At 40.6% G+C, this 18,089-nt stretch overlaps 1 protein-coding gene across 1 annotated transcript in view; it reads left to right on the plus strand.

Annotated features, from left to right (window-relative positions):
* The window catches only part of LOC106610787 (regulator of G-protein signaling 17), a 54,279-nt gene that overhangs the window by 22,990 nt on the left and 13,200 nt on the right, over positions 1-18,089 (plus strand). Inside the window, exons 3-4 of the mRNA XM_014210369.3 lie at positions 5,086-5,216; positions 15,428-15,499. Coding sequence (XP_014065844.1) covers positions 5,086-5,216; positions 15,428-15,499 — 203 coding nt within the window. The remainder of the gene's footprint in view (positions 1-5,085; positions 5,217-15,427; positions 15,500-18,089) is intronic.

An 18,089-nucleotide genomic window follows, 5' to 3' on the forward strand; every position in this document is an offset into this window, starting at 1 on the left:
GACCCAAACTGTTACAGACCTATATCCATCCTGCCCTGCCTTTCTAAAGTCTTTGAAAGCCAAGTTAATTAACCTCTAGGGGTTAGGGGGCAGTATTTTCACGGCCGGATGAAAAACGTACCCAATTTAAACAGGTTACTACTCTGTCCCAGAAAATAGAATATGCATATTATTAGTAGATTTGAATAGAAAACACTCTGAAGTTTCTAAAACTGTTTGAATGGTGTCTGTGAGTATAACATAACTCATATGGCAGGCAAAAAACCTGAGAAAATTTAATCAGGAAGTGGGAGAAATTAGAAATGTAGTTTTTGTTTTGAATCCCTTGAAAAACTACAATGACATAGGATTTACGTTACACCTCCTAACTCTTCCATTGGCTGTCAACAATCTTTAGGAACTGGTTTCAACCGTCAGCTGTTACCGGGCAGATCATTTTGGCTCAGTCAATCATTGGCCAGTCTGAGGAGAGGTGTCTTATGATGCACGTGACGTCATCGTTTTTATATTTTTCTTCTGGGATGAATAGCTATTGCCCGGTTGTAAAATTAACGCAATTTTACGTTAAAAAATACCCTAAAGGATTGATTGTAAACATCGTTTGACGTGTTTCTACAAACGGTAATGGAACTTTGAACATTTCGTCTATGGATTTGCGTCCACGCCACATGGCATTGTAAAGTGTTCTGGATGGGTCAACAAAACGGATGTATTTGGACTTTGCAGAACAAATGAACATTTCTTGTGGAAGTGGGTGCCCATCCGAGTGCATTCCGCCGAAGATCAGCAAAGGTAAGTAAATATTTCGAACATATTTTTTGAGATTTGTCGACGCCGTGGTTGTAGGCTAACTGTATAGCTTAGCATTGAAGGCTAAGTTCTGTACTCAGAATATTGTTCAATGTGCTTTTTCCGTAACGTTATTTTGAAATCTGACAAAGTGGTTGCATAAAGGAGTAGATTATCTCTAATTCTTTAAATAATTGTTATACATTTTTTCAACGTTTATGAGTTCTTCCGTAAATTAAATGTGCCTATTTACCGGTGGTTATGGGGAGAAAACATTTTCTGAACGTCACGCGCCAATGTAAAAATTGGGTTTTTGGATATAAATATAAACTTGATCGAACAAAAAATGCATGTATTGTCTAACATGATGTCCTAGGAGTGTCATCTGATGAAGATTGTCAAAGGTTAGTGCTTAATTTTAGCTGTATATCTGGTTTTGTGATGGCTATCGTGCTTGGAAAATGGCTTTTTTTTTTTTTTTGCTGAGGTGCTATGCTAAAATAATCTAATGTTTTTCTTTCACCGTAAAGCCTTTTTGAAATCGGACAATGTGATTGGATTAACGAGTAGAGTATCTTTAACCTCTCTAGGCTAGGCGGGACGAATTCGTCCCACCTACGTAACAGCCACTGCTATCCTGTGGCGCGATTTTCAAAACCTTCAAAATCCTATTACTTCAATTTCTCAAACATATGACTATTTTACAGCCATTTAAAGACAAGACTCTCGTTAATCTAACCACACTGTCCGATTTCAAAAAGGCTTTACAACGAAAGCAAAACATTAGATTATGTCAGCAGAGTACCAAGCCAGAAATAATCAGACACCCATTTTTCAAGCCAGCATATAATGTCACCAAAACCCAGAAGACAGCTAAATGCAGCACTCACCTTTGATGATCTTCATCAGATGACAACCCTAGGACATTATGTTATACAATACATGCATGTTTTGTTCAATCAAGTTCATATTTATATCAAAAACCAGCTTTTTACATTAGCATGTGACGTTCAGAACTAGCATACCCCCCGCAAACTTCCGGGGAATTCGCTAACATTTTACTAAATTACTCACGATAAACGTTCACAAAAAGCATAACAATTATTTTAAGAATTATAGATACAGACCTCCTCTATGCACTCGATATGTCCGATTTTAAAATAGCTTTTTGGTGAAAGCACATTTTGCAATATTCTAAGTACATAGCCCAGGCATCAAGGGCTCGCTATTTAGACACCCGGCAAGTTTAGCACTCACCATAATCATATTTACTATTATAAAAGTTTCATTACCTTTTGTTGTCTTCGTCAGAATACACACCCAGGACTGCTACTTCAATAACAAATGTTGGTTTGGTCCAAAATAATCCATCGTTATATCCGAATAGCGGCGTTTTGTTCGTGCGTTCCAGACACTATCCGAAATAGTAAAGAAGTGTCGCGCGCATGGCGCAATTCGTGACAATAAAATTCTAAGTATTCCTTTACCGTACTTCGAAGCATGTCAACCGCTGTTTAAAATCAATTTTTACGACATTTTTCTCGTAGAAAAGCGATAATATTCCGACAGGGAATCTCCTTTTCGGCAAACAGAGGAAAAAATCCCAAAGGCGGGGGCGGTCGGGGTCACGCGCATAAGCCAGTGTCCCTTGATCGGCCACTTGAGAAAGGCGATAATGTGTTTCAGCCTGGGGCTGGAATGACGACATTCTGTTTTTTCCCGGGCTCTGAGCGCCTATGGACGACGTGGGAAGTGTCACGTTAGAGCAGAGATCCTTAGTAAATGATAGAGATGGAAAAGAAGTTCAACAAATGGTCAGACAGGCCACTTCCTGTAAAGGAATCTCTCAGATTTTGACCTGCCATTTGAGTTCTGTTATACTCACAGACACCATTCAAACAGTTTTAGAAAATTTAGGGTGTTTTCTATCCATATGTAATAAGTATATGCATATTCTAGTTACTGGGTAGGAGTGGTAACCAGATTAAATCGGGTATGTTTTTTATCCAGCCGTGTCAATACTGCCCCCTAGCCCTAACAGGTTAAAATGCCGTATAATACTTGAATTTTAATTTGGAGATTATTTTGTTTTGAATATCGCGCCGTGCTATCTCACTGGTTGTTGTCCAACCAATCCCGTTATCGGGATTGTATCCTCAAGAGAACAGATCACTGACCATTTCGAATCCCACCGTACCTTCTGCGCTGTGCAATCCGGTTTCCTAGCTGGTCACGGGTGCACCTCAGCCACGCTCAAGGTACTAAACGATATCATAACCGCCATCGATAAAAGACAGTACTGTGCAGCCATCTTCATCGACCTGGCCAAGGCTTTCGACTCTGTCAATCACCGTATTCTTATCGGCAGACTCAATAGCCTTGGTTTCTCAAATGACTGCCTCGCCTGGTTCACCAACTACTTCGCAGATAGAGTTTAGTGTGTAAAATCGGAGGGCCTGTTGTCTGGACCTCTGGCAGTCTCTATGGGGGTACCACAGGGTTCAATTCTCGGGCCGACTCTTTTCTCTGTATATATCAACGATGTCGCTCTTGCTGCAGGTGATTCCCTGATCCACCTCTACTCAGACGACACCATTCTGTATACATCTGGCCCTTCTTTGGACACTGTGTTGGCTAACTTCCAAACAAGCTTCAATGCCATACAACACTCCTTCTGTGGCCTCCAACTGCTCTTAAACGCTAGCAAAACCAAATGCATGCTTTTCAACCGTTCGCTGCCCGCACCCGACCGCCCGACTTGCATCACTACTCTGGACGGTTCTGACCTAGAATACGTGGACAACTACAAATACCCAGGTGTCTGGCTACACTGTAAACTCTCCTTCCAGACTCATATCAAACATCTCCAATCCAAAATCAAATCTAGAATCGGCTTTCTATTTCGCAACAAAGCCTCCTTCACTCACGCTTCCAAACTTACTCTAGTAAAACTGACTATCCTACCGATCCTCGACTTCGGCGATGTCATCTACAAAATAGCTTCCAATACTCTACTCAGCAAATTGTATGCAGTCTATCACAGTGCCATCCGTTTTGTTACCAAAGCGCCTTATACCACCCACCACTGCGACCTGTATGCTCTAGTCGGCTGGCCCTCGCTACATATTCGTCGCCAGACCCACTGGCTCCAGGTCATCATTAAGTCTATGCTAGGTGAAGCTCCGCCTTATCTCAGCTCACTGGTCACGATAACAACACCCACCCATAGCACGCGCTCCAGCAGGTATATCTCACTGGTCATCCCCAAAGCCAACACCTCCTTTGGCCGCCTTCCAGTTCTCTGCTGCCAGTGACTGGAACGAATTGCAAAAATCGCTGAAGCTGGAGACTTACATTTCCCTCACTAACTTTAAACATCAGCTATCTGAGCAGCTAACCGATCGCTGCAGCTGTACATAGTCCATCTGTAAATAGCCCACCCAATCTGCCTAACTCATCCCCACCCCATATTGTTTTTATTTACATAGCTGCTCTTTTGCACACCATTATCACTACTTACACACCATCTGCTCATCATCATCTACTCATCTATCACTCCAGTGTTAATTCTGCTAAATTGTAATTACTTTGCTACTATGGCCTATTTATTGCCTTACCACCTCATGCCATTTGCACACACTGTATATAGACTTTCTTTTTTTCTATTGTGTTATTGACTGTACGCTTGTTTATTCCATGTAACTCTGTGTTGTTGTTTCTGTCGCACTGCTTTGCTTTATCTTGGCCAGGTCACAGTTGTAAATGAGAACTTGTTCTCAACTAGCCTACCTGGTTAAATAAAGCTGAAATAAAATCAAATAAGTAGACTATATAACCTTTACTCACATATAGGCTTAGTAAACTGTAGACAGTACCTCCTTGTCATTGTGGAAGTACAGAACATTATTCTTTGCTCATGGTCACGTCTTTGCATGTGGAGGTAGTGACAATGATATACTTACTTGCCTAGTGTAATTTAGGTGAACAGCCTGGATTCGAACCAGGGACTGTAGTGACGCCTCTTGCACTGAGATGCAGTGCCTTAGACAGTTGTGTGTGTGTGTGGTGTGTGTGTGTGTGTGTATTTAACTGTACTGGAATGCTTAAAAGGCCGACAAAATTTTCAATATTGGTTATCAGTATTGTTTGTTTTTTGGCAAGGAAAATATCGGATATCGGTATCGGCCAAAAATGTGATATCAGTGCATCACTATCCCTAACCAATGTTGTGATATTCATCCATCTATGAGGAAGATAGGATTGTCCCTAACCAACGTGTTTTGGTTTCCTCCACAGCCCCGAAGTTTAAGCGGAGTTGACATGAGAAAACGGCAGCAGCCACACATTGAAGGACCTCCCCAGGCGCCTGGCCACCCACGACCCAACAACTGCTGCATGTGCTGGTGTGGTTGTTGTAAATGCCTCTGGTACGTCAAACCTCCCTTTCTGGTTTCTGTCCCCATGTGTCCTCCATTTTCAATAGGCCATGGTTCTCCAAATAACCTGAAGTCCCTGCTATAGACTGAATAAGAAACATTACTTTCATGACCACATCCCTTTCAACCTCACTCTAAAAATGTTTTGATATAAGTCGGGGAAGAGTAGTGTAAACTAGAGGGAATTGTCCCCCCTTTAAGTCAAAATGACCAATATTCTTACATTATTGCCTTTATCCACCCAGTATTTAGGCCAATCACATGGTGTAGAGATCAAGGTAATGAATGCTGAAATACTGTAGGTCTTTTTCCCCTCAGTGTTTTCAGTACTATGGGTGCATAAACATTGTTTATCAGACCAATTATCTGCTGCATGGGGAAAGAGTTTAAGAAAAGACACTCTCATATACTACTGTTTGCTTACTCGGGCCGGGAATTGCCAGGGCCCTCACGATACGATATTATCGCTTTACTAAGGTGCCGATACGATACTGTACTTATTGCGACTCTTACGGTACTGTATGTATTGTTATTCTTACGATTATATATGTGTTGTGATTCTTACGATTCTAAATACAGTACCAGTCAAAAGTTTGGACACACCTACTCATTCAAGGGTTTTTCTTTATTTTTACTATTTTCTACATTGTAGAATAATAGTGAAGAGTGAAATAACATATATGGAATCATATAGTAACCAAAAAAGTGTTAAACAAATCAAAACATATATTTTAGATTATTCGAAGTGCCACCCTTTGCCTTGATCATAGCTTTGCACACTTTTGGCATTCTCTCAACCAGCTTCACCTGGAATGCTTTTCCAACCGCCTTGAAGGAGTTCCCACATATGCTGAGCACTTGTTGGCTGCTTTTCTTTCATTCTGCAGTCCAACTCATCCCAAACCATCTCAATTGGGTTCAGGTCGGTTGATTGTGGAGGCCAGGTCATCTGATGCAGCACTCCATCACTCTCCTTCTTGGTCAAAAAGCCCTTACACAGCCTGGAGGTGTGTTGGGTCATTGTCCTGTTGAAAAACAAATGATAGTTCAACTAAGCGCAAACCAGATGGGATGGCGTATCGCTGCAGAATGCTGTGGTAGTCATGCTGGTTAAGTGTCACCAGCAAAGCACCATCACACCACCACCTCCATATTTCATGGTGGGAATCACAGATGCGAAGAACATCCGTTCAGCTACTCTGCGTATCACAAAGACACGGTGATTGGAACCAAAAATCTCACATTTGGACTCATCAGACCAAAGGACAGATTTCCATCGGTCTAATGTCCATTGCTCGTGTTTCTTGGCCCAAGCAAGTCTCTTCTTCTTATTGGTGACCTTTAGTAGTGGTTTCTTTGCAGCAAAATCAACCATGAAGGCCTGATGCACACATTCTCCTCTGAACAGTTGATGTTGAGATGTCTGTTGCTTGAACTCTGTGAAGCATTTATTTGGGCTGCAATTTCTGAGGCTGGTAACTTTAACGAACTTATCCTCTGCAGCAGAGATAACTCTGGGTCTTCCTTTCCTGTGGCGGTCCTCATGAGAGCCAGTTTCATCATAGCGCTTGATGGTTTTTGCGACTGCACTTGAAATGTTCCAGATTGACTGACCTTCATGTCTTAAAGTAATGATGAACTGCCATTTCTTTTTGCTTATTTGAGCTGTTCTTGCCATAGTATGGACTTGGTCTTTTACCAAATAGGGCTATCTTCTGTATACCAACCTTACCTTGTCACAACACAACTGATTGGCTGAAACAAATTAAGAAGGAAAGAAATTCCACAAATTAATTTTTAACAAGACACACCTGTTAATTGAAATGCATTCCAGGTGACTACCTCATGAATCGGATTGAGAGAATGCCAAGAGTGTGCAAAGCTGTCATTAAGGCAAAGGGTGGCTACTTTGAAGAATCTCAAATATTTATTTGGATTTGTTTAACCTTTTTTGGTTACTACATGATTTGTTATGTGTTATTTCATAGTTTTTATGGCGTCACTATTATTCTACAATGTAGAAAATAGTAAAAATAAAGAAACCCTTGAATAAGTAGGTTTGTCAACTTTTGACTGGTACTGTATATTGTGATTCGATATTGAGATTTCTGTTCCAAACATATTGCTCACTGTGTGTCTGCTGCAGGGAGACGAGAGATATGTTGTCCACAAATAATATTGCAATATGTAACTATCGTTTATTTTTTTACCATCACTAATGCTTAATACTCTTCCTCTTTCTGTGGATCTAATGTGAATTGAACATTGTAAATATTACTGGACATCATTGGTTGTAGTTTGCACATCATCCCATTATTGTATTCATAAGCCGTCCTTTTCATTTACATAAAGGGGATGAAGTTTACGATGACAAAATGAGCAAACAGTAATTTAATATATTTACAAACTGATCAAAGGTTATAAACAAAGCTCTAAGACTACAAATTATATATTATTTGATATCATATTTTAGGGCTCAGAATAAGTCTGTTCTCATATTAGCCTGGAGTGATACATCCATGATCTATTGTGAAGACTCTGGGGTTTTGCGAAACTCTTTGATGTCCTGGATGTAGAGGGAATATGTCATGTGTTTGGAGGCAACTGATGTTTGGAGCAACTTCTGAGAGTTCTGCCAGTCAGTTGCATTGCACATTGTCCCTAATTTGCATTACTGACCTGAGAAAGGCAAAGGCAGAACAACTTGAGAAACACTATCTTTTTGAAACTGTCATTCTACACATCAGGACAAGTCCCTCCTGTCCATATAATTATGATCCAAAAGGATCCTAGGTTTGCACACCTACTCTGAGACACTTCAATGGGAAGCGGTGCTCAATAAAAACTCAATGCGGAGATGGGCTCCTATAAGGATGTGTTATCCTGTAAATACTGTACTTCTATTGGGTAATAATGGTATCTGTCTCTAAAACTACCATGATGTAAGTAAATGATTTTAGCACCACGTAATATGACGTAGGGCTGGGCGGTATACCGTATTTAACGATATACCAGTATTGATGCATGGACCAGTTTGGGTTTTTACTTTACCTTCTACAGAGGTATTTGAATGTTTGGTTTGTTAAATGTGATACGCTGTGTGTAACGTCCATTTTTATAGTTCTCTACTTGAGTCATCTCTCTGCTCTCTCTGTCTCCGTGATGCTTTCCACACAGACCTAGCCCTGCCGCCTGTCACTCAAGGAGTGCATTTGTTGTTCCTCGAAACACTTGCATTCAGTCTGCATGGTCAGTGCAGCACATGCAACAATGTTGATGACAACGATGCTGTTTTCACTTCGCTTCTTAAAATAAATCCACTAGCGTTCTACTGTATAATTACACTATTAGTCTGTGTTTCTTACATCTGCAAACAGCTAGTTTGTCTTTTCTTAGCAAGTTGGGCCTAAATTGTGTTAGTACATTAGCTAGCATTAGTAGCTGAGTCAGAGCAAACGTAATTAGCTAAACAGCCTGATAATACCAGTGATGGTATAGACCTAAATCAGCATTTCTATGCAACGGTATCTTCTAAATCAAAGAGGAATACAGGCATGAGTATGTTAATTACTTGAAGTAGCATGAGAAAACATTACATTTAGCCAAAGATTATAGGGTCACCAAGGAAACACTTATGAACACTTTGGTTCCTACCATGTCACAGTAACTCCTCCCTGGCATTTTCATTCGTTGTCATGTCAAACAACACTATTCAAAGTGCCCACTATTATATTCTAACTATAGAATTATTCCAACAGTTCACCCAAGTATTTTGATCTAAATCGCAAGTAGTTAAAAATAAGGCCTAGATTGTTTGCCCATATCGTGCAGCCCTACCTCAAGATGATCTGAAATTAGTGCAGGAAATAAAGACATTTATGAAAATGCTGAAAATTATTTTTGGTTGAATTGAACAGTATAAAACAATCAGAACGGAGAAAGACCCATTGAAATCACTTAGAATGTGTTTCCACCATAGGGTCACTCACTACTCATAAAGCAAATTTACAACTTTTATTATTCAAAAACATAAAATACCATCATGCTGTCCAATTTTGTTTTTAATACCTTGATATATTTTGTCCATATTGCCCAGCCCTAATATGAAGTGGGCCCAACTTATGAAGTAAACTTGTAGTGACTAGTTTGAATCTTTTGAACCTACTGTAAGCGGAAGACGGAGGCTGAACAAAGCAAGCTTGAGGACTCCACCGCAGCCAAGTCAGTCTTAGACAGTGAACCCACAATATAGGTCTACAGAACTATGGCTTAAAAGCCCTGTTTCTAACATCCAGCCCCCACAAATCTCCCCAATAATATGGAGGCCTCATCTAGTCTAGGAACAGCCAGCCTATTCCTATCTTCACATCACATGCAAAACAGCTGTGAAGAAAATATATATTTGGAGTCAGCTCAGCATGTGTAGAGCCTGTGGCTGGTGAGCTCAATTATATCAGCACAAAGGATACTTTGATGAAGATGCTAATATTGACCACTGTGCGACTTGCAGTTAAATGTGAGATAACAAATGTAGGAAGAGACATGCCATATATGGGCACAGATGAAGATTAGGAGGGGTTTTCTGAATGCTTAGTGCTCAACCTGGAACCTAGCTGCATGAAGGGCTCAATTCAATCGATGGGGGGGTGGGGGGGGAATTTCCTGTCACAGGTAGATGCTTTCAGAATAACATACACTACAGTTGAAAAGTTTGGAGTCACTTAGAAATGTCCTTGGCAGCTTCATTAAATAGTACCGGCAAAACGCCAGTCTCAACGTCAACAGTGAAGAGGCGACTCCGGGATGCTGGTCTTCTAGGCAGAGTTCCTTTGTCCATTGTCTGTTATTTTGCCCATCTTAATCTTTTCTTTTTATTGGGCAATCTGAGATATGGGCTTTGGTCCAAACACTTAAGACACCCTATCCCCTCAGCCCTCAAATGAAGTGACACTTCTGATGAATAAACACTTGCAGGGCGAGGGAGGAAGTAATGATTTTTAAATGGACCACCCTTGGCCGGAAATTTGTCACTCGTTCATCCCGTGATGATTGTGTTTTCAGCCACCGGTAGGTAGCTTGTGGTTGCTTTAGATGCGCTACAGTCAATTATGATTGCATGTCTACTTATATTAAATATAGAATTATTAATATACGTCTACTGTATGATAGCTAGCAAATTAATTAGCTAAATAACGTCAGCCTGCCTAGCTGGAACTTGTCTTTTTACGAGACGTGTTTGTGCCGTCATGTGTATTAATAGCACAATTTCTAACTTATTTGCATTCATTTTTACTTACACTTGTAGGTTGACTTTGATGTTTAAGTTTTCGTGGACTTTTCTTAGCGGATGTACATTCTTCGCGAATTGAATTATGGGGAGTTTCAGGTCGGGGTGTGAACATATTGGAAACTCGCAAGCCGACTAAAAACGAGTGCTGAGGGGCTTACGTTGCAAACGTCCCTAGTTTGGCTAATCATTTGGACCACCCTCCAAGATGGCGATGGGGATTCGCCCAAGGGCATAAGGCAAGGGTAAGTGGGCGAGGGTGTGTCTTTTTAAGTGTTTGGACCGCAGCCATAGCTTTTTCTTTGCAACTCTGCCTAGAAGGACAGCATCCCGGAGTCGCCTCTTCACTGTTGACGTTGAGACTGGTGTTTTGCGGGTACTATTTAATGAAGCTGGCAGTTGAGGACTTGTGAGGTGTCTGTTTCTCAAACTAGACATTCTAATGTACTTATCTCTATTATATTCTGGTTAGAGCCAGTTTGCGGTGTTCTGTGAAGGGAGTCGTACACAGCGTTGTACGAGATCTTCAGTTTCTTGGCAATGTCTTGCATGGAATAGCCTTCATTTCTCAGAATAAGAATAGATTGATGAGTTTCAGGCCATTTTCAGCCTTTACTCGAACCCACAAATGCTGATGCTCCAGATACTCAACTAGTCTAAAGAAGCTCAGTTTTATTGCTTCTTTAATCAGGACATCAGTTTTCAGCTGTGCTAACATAATTGCAAAAGGGTTTTCTATCGGATCAATTAGCCTCTTTTAAATGATAAACTTGGATTAGCTAACACAACATGCCATTGGAACAGAGGAGTGATGGTTGCTGATAATGGGCCTCTGTACACCTATGTAGGTATTCCATTAAAAATCAGCCGTTTCCAGCTACAATAGTCACTTACAACATTAACCATGTCTACACTGTATTTCTGATCAATTTGATGTTATTTTAATCGACCAAAAATGTGCTTTTCTTTCAAAAACAAGGACATTTCTAATTGACCACAAACTTTTGAACGGTAGTGTAGGTCCACAAAGCGCACAGGCTGTAGTTTGTAAACAAATATTATATAGTCTAGGTTTATTAGGTTGACTGGACCATGACTTGTTTATTTTATAATTATATTGCGATAAAGAAGAGGAACTCATCATCTCTTAGAGAAACGCTGCTGTTACAAGAGGCTGTCCCTGAGGCGGAAGCACATAAGAAGAAGAACTCGTCATCTGAAGCTCTTGGAGAGACGCTGCTGTGTCAAGAGGCTATGCCTGAAGCGGAAGCACACGAGGATTATAGGAGCAGTTAGCAGCATGGCACTAGGAATCTGCTGTTAGAGATGGAGAAGTCAATCCAATCTGACTATGGCTGTGCCCTGTGTCTGTGTCAACCCTTGTACTTCCCTGCTGCTATGCGATTTAGCACCTCCCTTAAGCCAGTGTCTGTTGGAATTCCCATATATTAGATGGGGATCCAAGATCGTATTCTGCAGGCCCAGCTTCCTGTGATTGGAAGAGCCAGGCTAATAAGAGGAGGCATTTTTTTTATTGGTTTAAGCCGTGGCCTCCCCAGCTAGTCAGTCAGTTCATTTGATGACATTTTCCCCCATTTGAAATAAAGATCCAGTACAGCTTTGTTTGGGGATGAGAGCTGAAAGCTCAGTGGGTATGAAACATGTATTGATCCACACACCGGTGTGGATTTCTACTGTAGCTTCTCTAAGGGTATTTTAATGTTTGATTTGTTACATTAAATAATTCAGTTATGGCAGTCATCCGTTATTGCCAGTAAGAAACTGCTAACAGCTGAGAACTGCTAGCTAACTTTCTAACACAAGACAATAACTTCTGGAAAGCAAGCTTTCCAAATGGAGACCCTCAGAAATTGCTGAGGAAAAATACTGATTAGGGATGTGCACAAGTATTCATTTTTCCAAAGCAAAAAAAAATAATATTGGCCTATTTTTAACACTGAAAGGCTTTTTCTAAATGAAATTTTAAAAAATCCTTGTGCAATTGTTACATACAGTGCATACGGAAAGTATTCAGGCCTCTTGACTTTTTCCACATTTTGTTACATTACAGCCTTGTTCTAAAATTGATTAAATACATGTTTTTCCTCACCAATCTACACACCCATCATGACGAAGTGAGAACAGGTTTTTAGACATTTGGGAAAATGTATAAAAAATGTAGAACTGAAATATCATATTTACATATGTATTCAGACGCTTTGCTATGAGCCTCAAAATCAGAGCTCAGGTGCATCCTGTTTCCACTGATCATCCTTGATATGTTTCTACATCTTGATTGGAGTCCACCTGTGGTAAATTCAATTGATTGGACATGATTTGGAAAGGTGCACACGCCTGTCTATATAAGGTCCCACAGTTGACAGTGCATGTCAGAGCAAAAACCAAGCCACGAGGTCGAAGGAATTGTCCGTGGAGCTCAGAGACAGGATTGTGTCGAGGCACAGATCTAGGGAAGGGTACTAAAACATTTCTGCAGTAATGAAGGGCCCCAAGAATACAGTAGCCTCCATCATTCTTAAATGGAAGAAGTTTGGAACCAAGTTTGGAACTCTAGGAAGAGTCTTGGGACTCTTCCTAGAGCTGGCTGCCTGGCCAAACTGAGCAATCGGGGGAGAAGGGCCTTGGTCAGGGAGGTGACCAAGATCCCGATGGTCACTCTGATATGGCTCCGAAGTTCCTCTGTGGAGTTGGGAAAATCTTCCAGAAGGACAACCATCTCTGCAACACTCCACCAATCAGGCCTTTATGGTAGAGTGGCCAGACGGAAGCCACTCCTCAGTAAAAGGCACATGACAGCCCGCTTGGAGTTTGTCAAAAGGCACTTAAAGACTCTCAGACCGAGCAAAGTACAGAGGTCCTTGATGAAAACCTGCTTCAGAGCGCTCAGGACCTCAGGCTGGGGCAAAGGTTCACCTTCCAACAGGACAACAACCCTAAGCACACAGCCAAGACAACGCAGGAGTGGCTTCAGGACAAGTCTCTGAATGTCCTTGTGTGCCAGTCAGAGCCCGGACTTGAACCCGATCGAACATCTCTGGAGAGACCTGAAAATAGCTGTGCATCGATGCTCCCCATCCATCCTGACGTGGCTTGAGAGAATCTGCAGAGAAGAAATGGGAGAAACTCTCCAAATACAGGTTTGCCAAGCTTGTAGTGTCATACCCAAGGACACTTGAGGCTGTAATTGATGCCAAAGGTGCTTTAACAAAGTACTATGTAAAGGGTCTGAATACTTATGTAAATGCGATATGAGTTTTGTATATATATTTTTTTAATTTGCTCATTTCTAAAAACCTGTTTTTGCTTTGTCATTAAGGGGTATTGTGTGTAGATTGAGGGGGGGAAACAATTTGCTCCATTTTAGAATAAGGCTGTAATGTAACAAAATGTGTTAAAAGTCAAGGGGTCTGAATGCTTTCCGAATGCACTGTGCAAGGATATACCATACCATTTTAGATTATTTTTATTTAATAAAACAACAAACCTTTCAATGTAGTGTTTATGACGTGCACTGTACGCCCCATTAAAAAGACCGGTAGCCTTCCTGTGTAGCTTGTTGTTTATGTCAGCCAATCAAAGCGACAAATATGCTCTGTGTGTAGCAAGTGGAGTGAGAGTTCACTAAAGCAATGCAAGATGGAATGAAATTACGGAATTAAAAGTTAGCGAAATGAGAGCGTAGGCTACAACGAGCAACCAGCTGGTAGGCAGTTGTTTTATTGGAATGGGGTCACAATTAGCCTAGATAGCTATAGCTTCTACAGTCAAGACAAACACTGTTATATGGGATGATAAATAACATTGTAGCTGCTACAAGTTAGCTATTCTTGGCTGTAGCCAAGTTGCCTTGGCATCTCTCTCTCCCTCTGTCTGTTTGCTCCCATCTCATCCCCTCCACAGTGGCAGCATTAGAGAGCCAGACTCCCTCGTGCAGCAGTGTTCAGGTTAAAGTTTTTTAAAAAATCATGTATTTCAAATATCCAGATAGCCAACAAAAATTCATGATACTATTTGAATAGTGAATTGACATTTTTTTTTTAACATCCCTAGCATTGATATTTTCGCCTTATCGCCCAGATCTCAATACTGTGAAGGCTAAACACCAGGAAATGTGTAGATTTATAGGCTACACATCCCATTTTGGGTTTCACTTCTTTACTAGTTATTCATTTGTTAAATACTTGTAGTTATAATAACTTGCTGACTTCATCAGGGATACTGTAGGTATTTTTTGGGGGAAAAATGGATGTCTGTCTATTCGCTATTTGTGTATCACATCATTTTTGGGGTGTGTTAAAGTAATGATCGTATGACACATGCTGAAGCAATAGGCCTATACTAGGCTACATCCAAGCTCAAGTCAGTCAAATCTGCATAGCACTATTTGCACAGTGGCATATAAACAAGCTGTTTCTCCAATACATCCCTACCTGAAATTTGCTATGCGTACATTCCGTTTGCATGTCATGTGAAATGACTTGATTACCTCTTTCCAATACATTTGTAAAGTATTTAGGAACAAAAAAATGCACCTCAAACTAGCTTTTCAGATTTTTGTGAAAGGAAAGACCGGCGGAGTGCATTGTTAATGTGTTGCAATTCAATTTGTGTTACAATAGTCTGTTTATTGTGTACCCAACAGGTGTTTAACGTGTACAGTTCCGGTATAGGGATGTTGTGAAGGTTTTGTGAACTGTAAATAGCAGGGAGCCTCACTCCCCACACAGGTTGTTTTCATGTCAAGCTTTCACTGGTTTTTAGAAGAATACATAACTGTTCTCAAGCTGTAGTTTCAACAAAGATACAACATTTAGACTGCCATATGAATAAGTATGTTTGAATATGGAAAATGTTTGAAAGCAATACTAATCTCTTTCTGCTTCTCCTGTTCCAGGAATGAGGACCACATGGAGGGTTCTGAACGGACATGCACTAAAATGGATAGTATTGAAGCCACAGAGGAGCAGTAAGTTGCCAGCTATGCCTTTTTCCTTAGGATGTCTCTGAGAAAATACCAAATTGTTTTGATATCGTTTCACATTTTTGGTCATTTAGCAGACACTCTTATCCAGAGTAATTTCCAGTCATTCAACTGAAGGTAGCTTGGTGAGACAACCATGTGACAGTCAAAACAGTCAGGAAAATACAAGTTAGTGTTAGTGCCAGACAGGGAAGGAAAACAGTTTGTTTTGTTTTCGTGTTGTCACATAAGCTAATGGCCGTTGGTCACATCCGTTCTTCCTTGTCTTTGCAGGCATTGTACATAGACATTCTACATTAGGACAGGTTACCTCAAGAAAGGATGCCAGAAATTGTTTTATTATTGCATGCAAAACATTTGCCAGAATCCATGCCAGTAATGTTGTAGTCTAATTATTTTGCCCAATTTACTGCTTTGGCCCATTTAATTTTCTCTCCTTACGTTGCTGCTGTGTCAATATCTATTCCTGTGTGTTGCTCACTCATTTGCTGTATTAGCCAATTAGAGCATGAGTTTTATTTTCTCTCCACCTCTCCCACAATTTCAGTTATTTGACTGAAACAGCTGTTAAATGAGGACATAATTTCCATCCACCCCAAAGGAGCAGGTCCATTATATAGAGTATAGGGTTCAGCTCTGCAGTGTTTTGTGTGCTTATTATTTGTGTGATATGTAGTATTGTTGGATTTCAGCATTGAACCGGATTTACACGATGTAGCCTGTCTGGCTGCTCAGACTATTGTGAGCTAAATACTGTTCTCACACGGCTGTGGCCATGGCACGGGATTCAACCTATTGTGAGCTAAATACTGTTCTCACACGGCTGTGGCCATGGCACGGGATTCAACCTATTGTGAGCTAAATACTGTTCTCACACGGCTGTGGCCATGGCACGGGATTCAACCTATTGTGAGCTAAATACTGTTCTCACACGGCTGTAGCCATGGCACGGGATTCAACATTAGGCTCTACCTTGGAACACTCATTCTTCATGTTGTTCTAGCTAGATGGAGTTCTGGTCTGATCACCTGGTTCTACTGTAATAATATAATGTTTTGTTGATTAACCTCTAGAGGACCCCTTCCCGCTCTGATCCCGCTAACGGGATTTATTCACAAGATACCATGGCGGGAAATTCAAAACTGCAAGAATCTAATAATTTCAATTTCTCAAACAATCAACTATTTTTCACCATTTGAAAGATAAACATCTCCTAAATCCACTAACCTTTGACAATCTTCATCAGATGACACTCCTAGGACATTATGTTATACAATACATGCATTTTTCTGTTCCATCAAGTTCATATTTATATCCAAAAACAGCATTTTACAGTGGCGGTGAAAATCAGATTTTTTTTCCCCTTCAAATGCTTCCGGTTGATCAGCGTTACAATTTACAAAATTACTATTCGAAAACATTGGTAAATTATAATATTGTCATTCAAAGAATTCTAGATTAACATCTCGTAAATGCTACCGCATTGCCAGATTTCAAAATAACTTTACTGGGAAATCACACTTTGCAATAAACGGGGTGCTATGCTAAGAACAATAGGCTAGGATATACAGGTTAGCACCATCTTGGAACCATCTAATATCAATAATACTATTGTAAATAATCCCTTACCTTTGATTATCTTCATCAGAAGGCACTTCCAGGGATCCCAGGTCCACAACAAATGTGGTTTCTTTCGACAAAGTTCATAATAATGAACGCGCATGTGCGCGCAATAATGAAGTGACGACATCCCAGGGACGTCAACTTCCCTTCCTTGTCATCCGGTCTCTGTTCATCATAGACGCTTCAAACATCTTTATAAAGATCGTTGACATGTAGTGGAAGCCGTAGGAAGTGCAAAATGAATCCTTTGTCACTGTGTGATCTATTAGCAATGACTCGAAAATAGTACAGCCACAAAATTCTCATTTCCTGCTTGTATTGTTCTCAGGTTTTTGCCTGCCATATGAGTTTTGTTATACTTAGACACCATTCAAACCGTTTTAGAAAATTCAGAGTGTTTTCTATCCAAATATGTTAATAATATGCATATCCTAGCTTCTGAGTTGGTGTAGGAGGCAGTTAAAAATGGGCACATATTTTTTTCAAAATTCTCAATACTGCCCCCTAGCTCCAACAGGTTTTAAGACATGAAAATAACAGAAAGACACATAATTGCTCCTAATTAGCAACCTTTAATGACAACATTTCAATGGGTCCCTGTAGCCATGACTCTCAGGTCAAACAAGTCCTGACAAAGATGCTCCCATTCAAACTGGTAATTAGTAGGGTTGGGAACTGCCAGGGACCTCACGATATGAAATGATCACCATACTCAGGGACCTCACGATATGAAATGATCACCATACTCAGGGACCTCACGATATGAAATGATCACCATACTCAGGGACCTCACGATATGAAATGATCACCATACCCAGGGACCTCACGATATGAAATGATCACCATACCCAGGGACCTCACGATATGAAATGATCACCATACTCAGGGACCTCACGATATGAAATGATCACCATACCCAGGGACCTCACGATATGAAATGATCACCATACCC

Source organism: Salmo salar, chromosome 28 (assembly GCF_965601325.2).
Source record: "Salmo salar chromosome 28, fSalSal1, whole genome shotgun sequence".
NCBI lineage: Eukaryota > Metazoa > Chordata > Actinopteri > Salmoniformes > Salmonidae > Salmo > Salmo salar.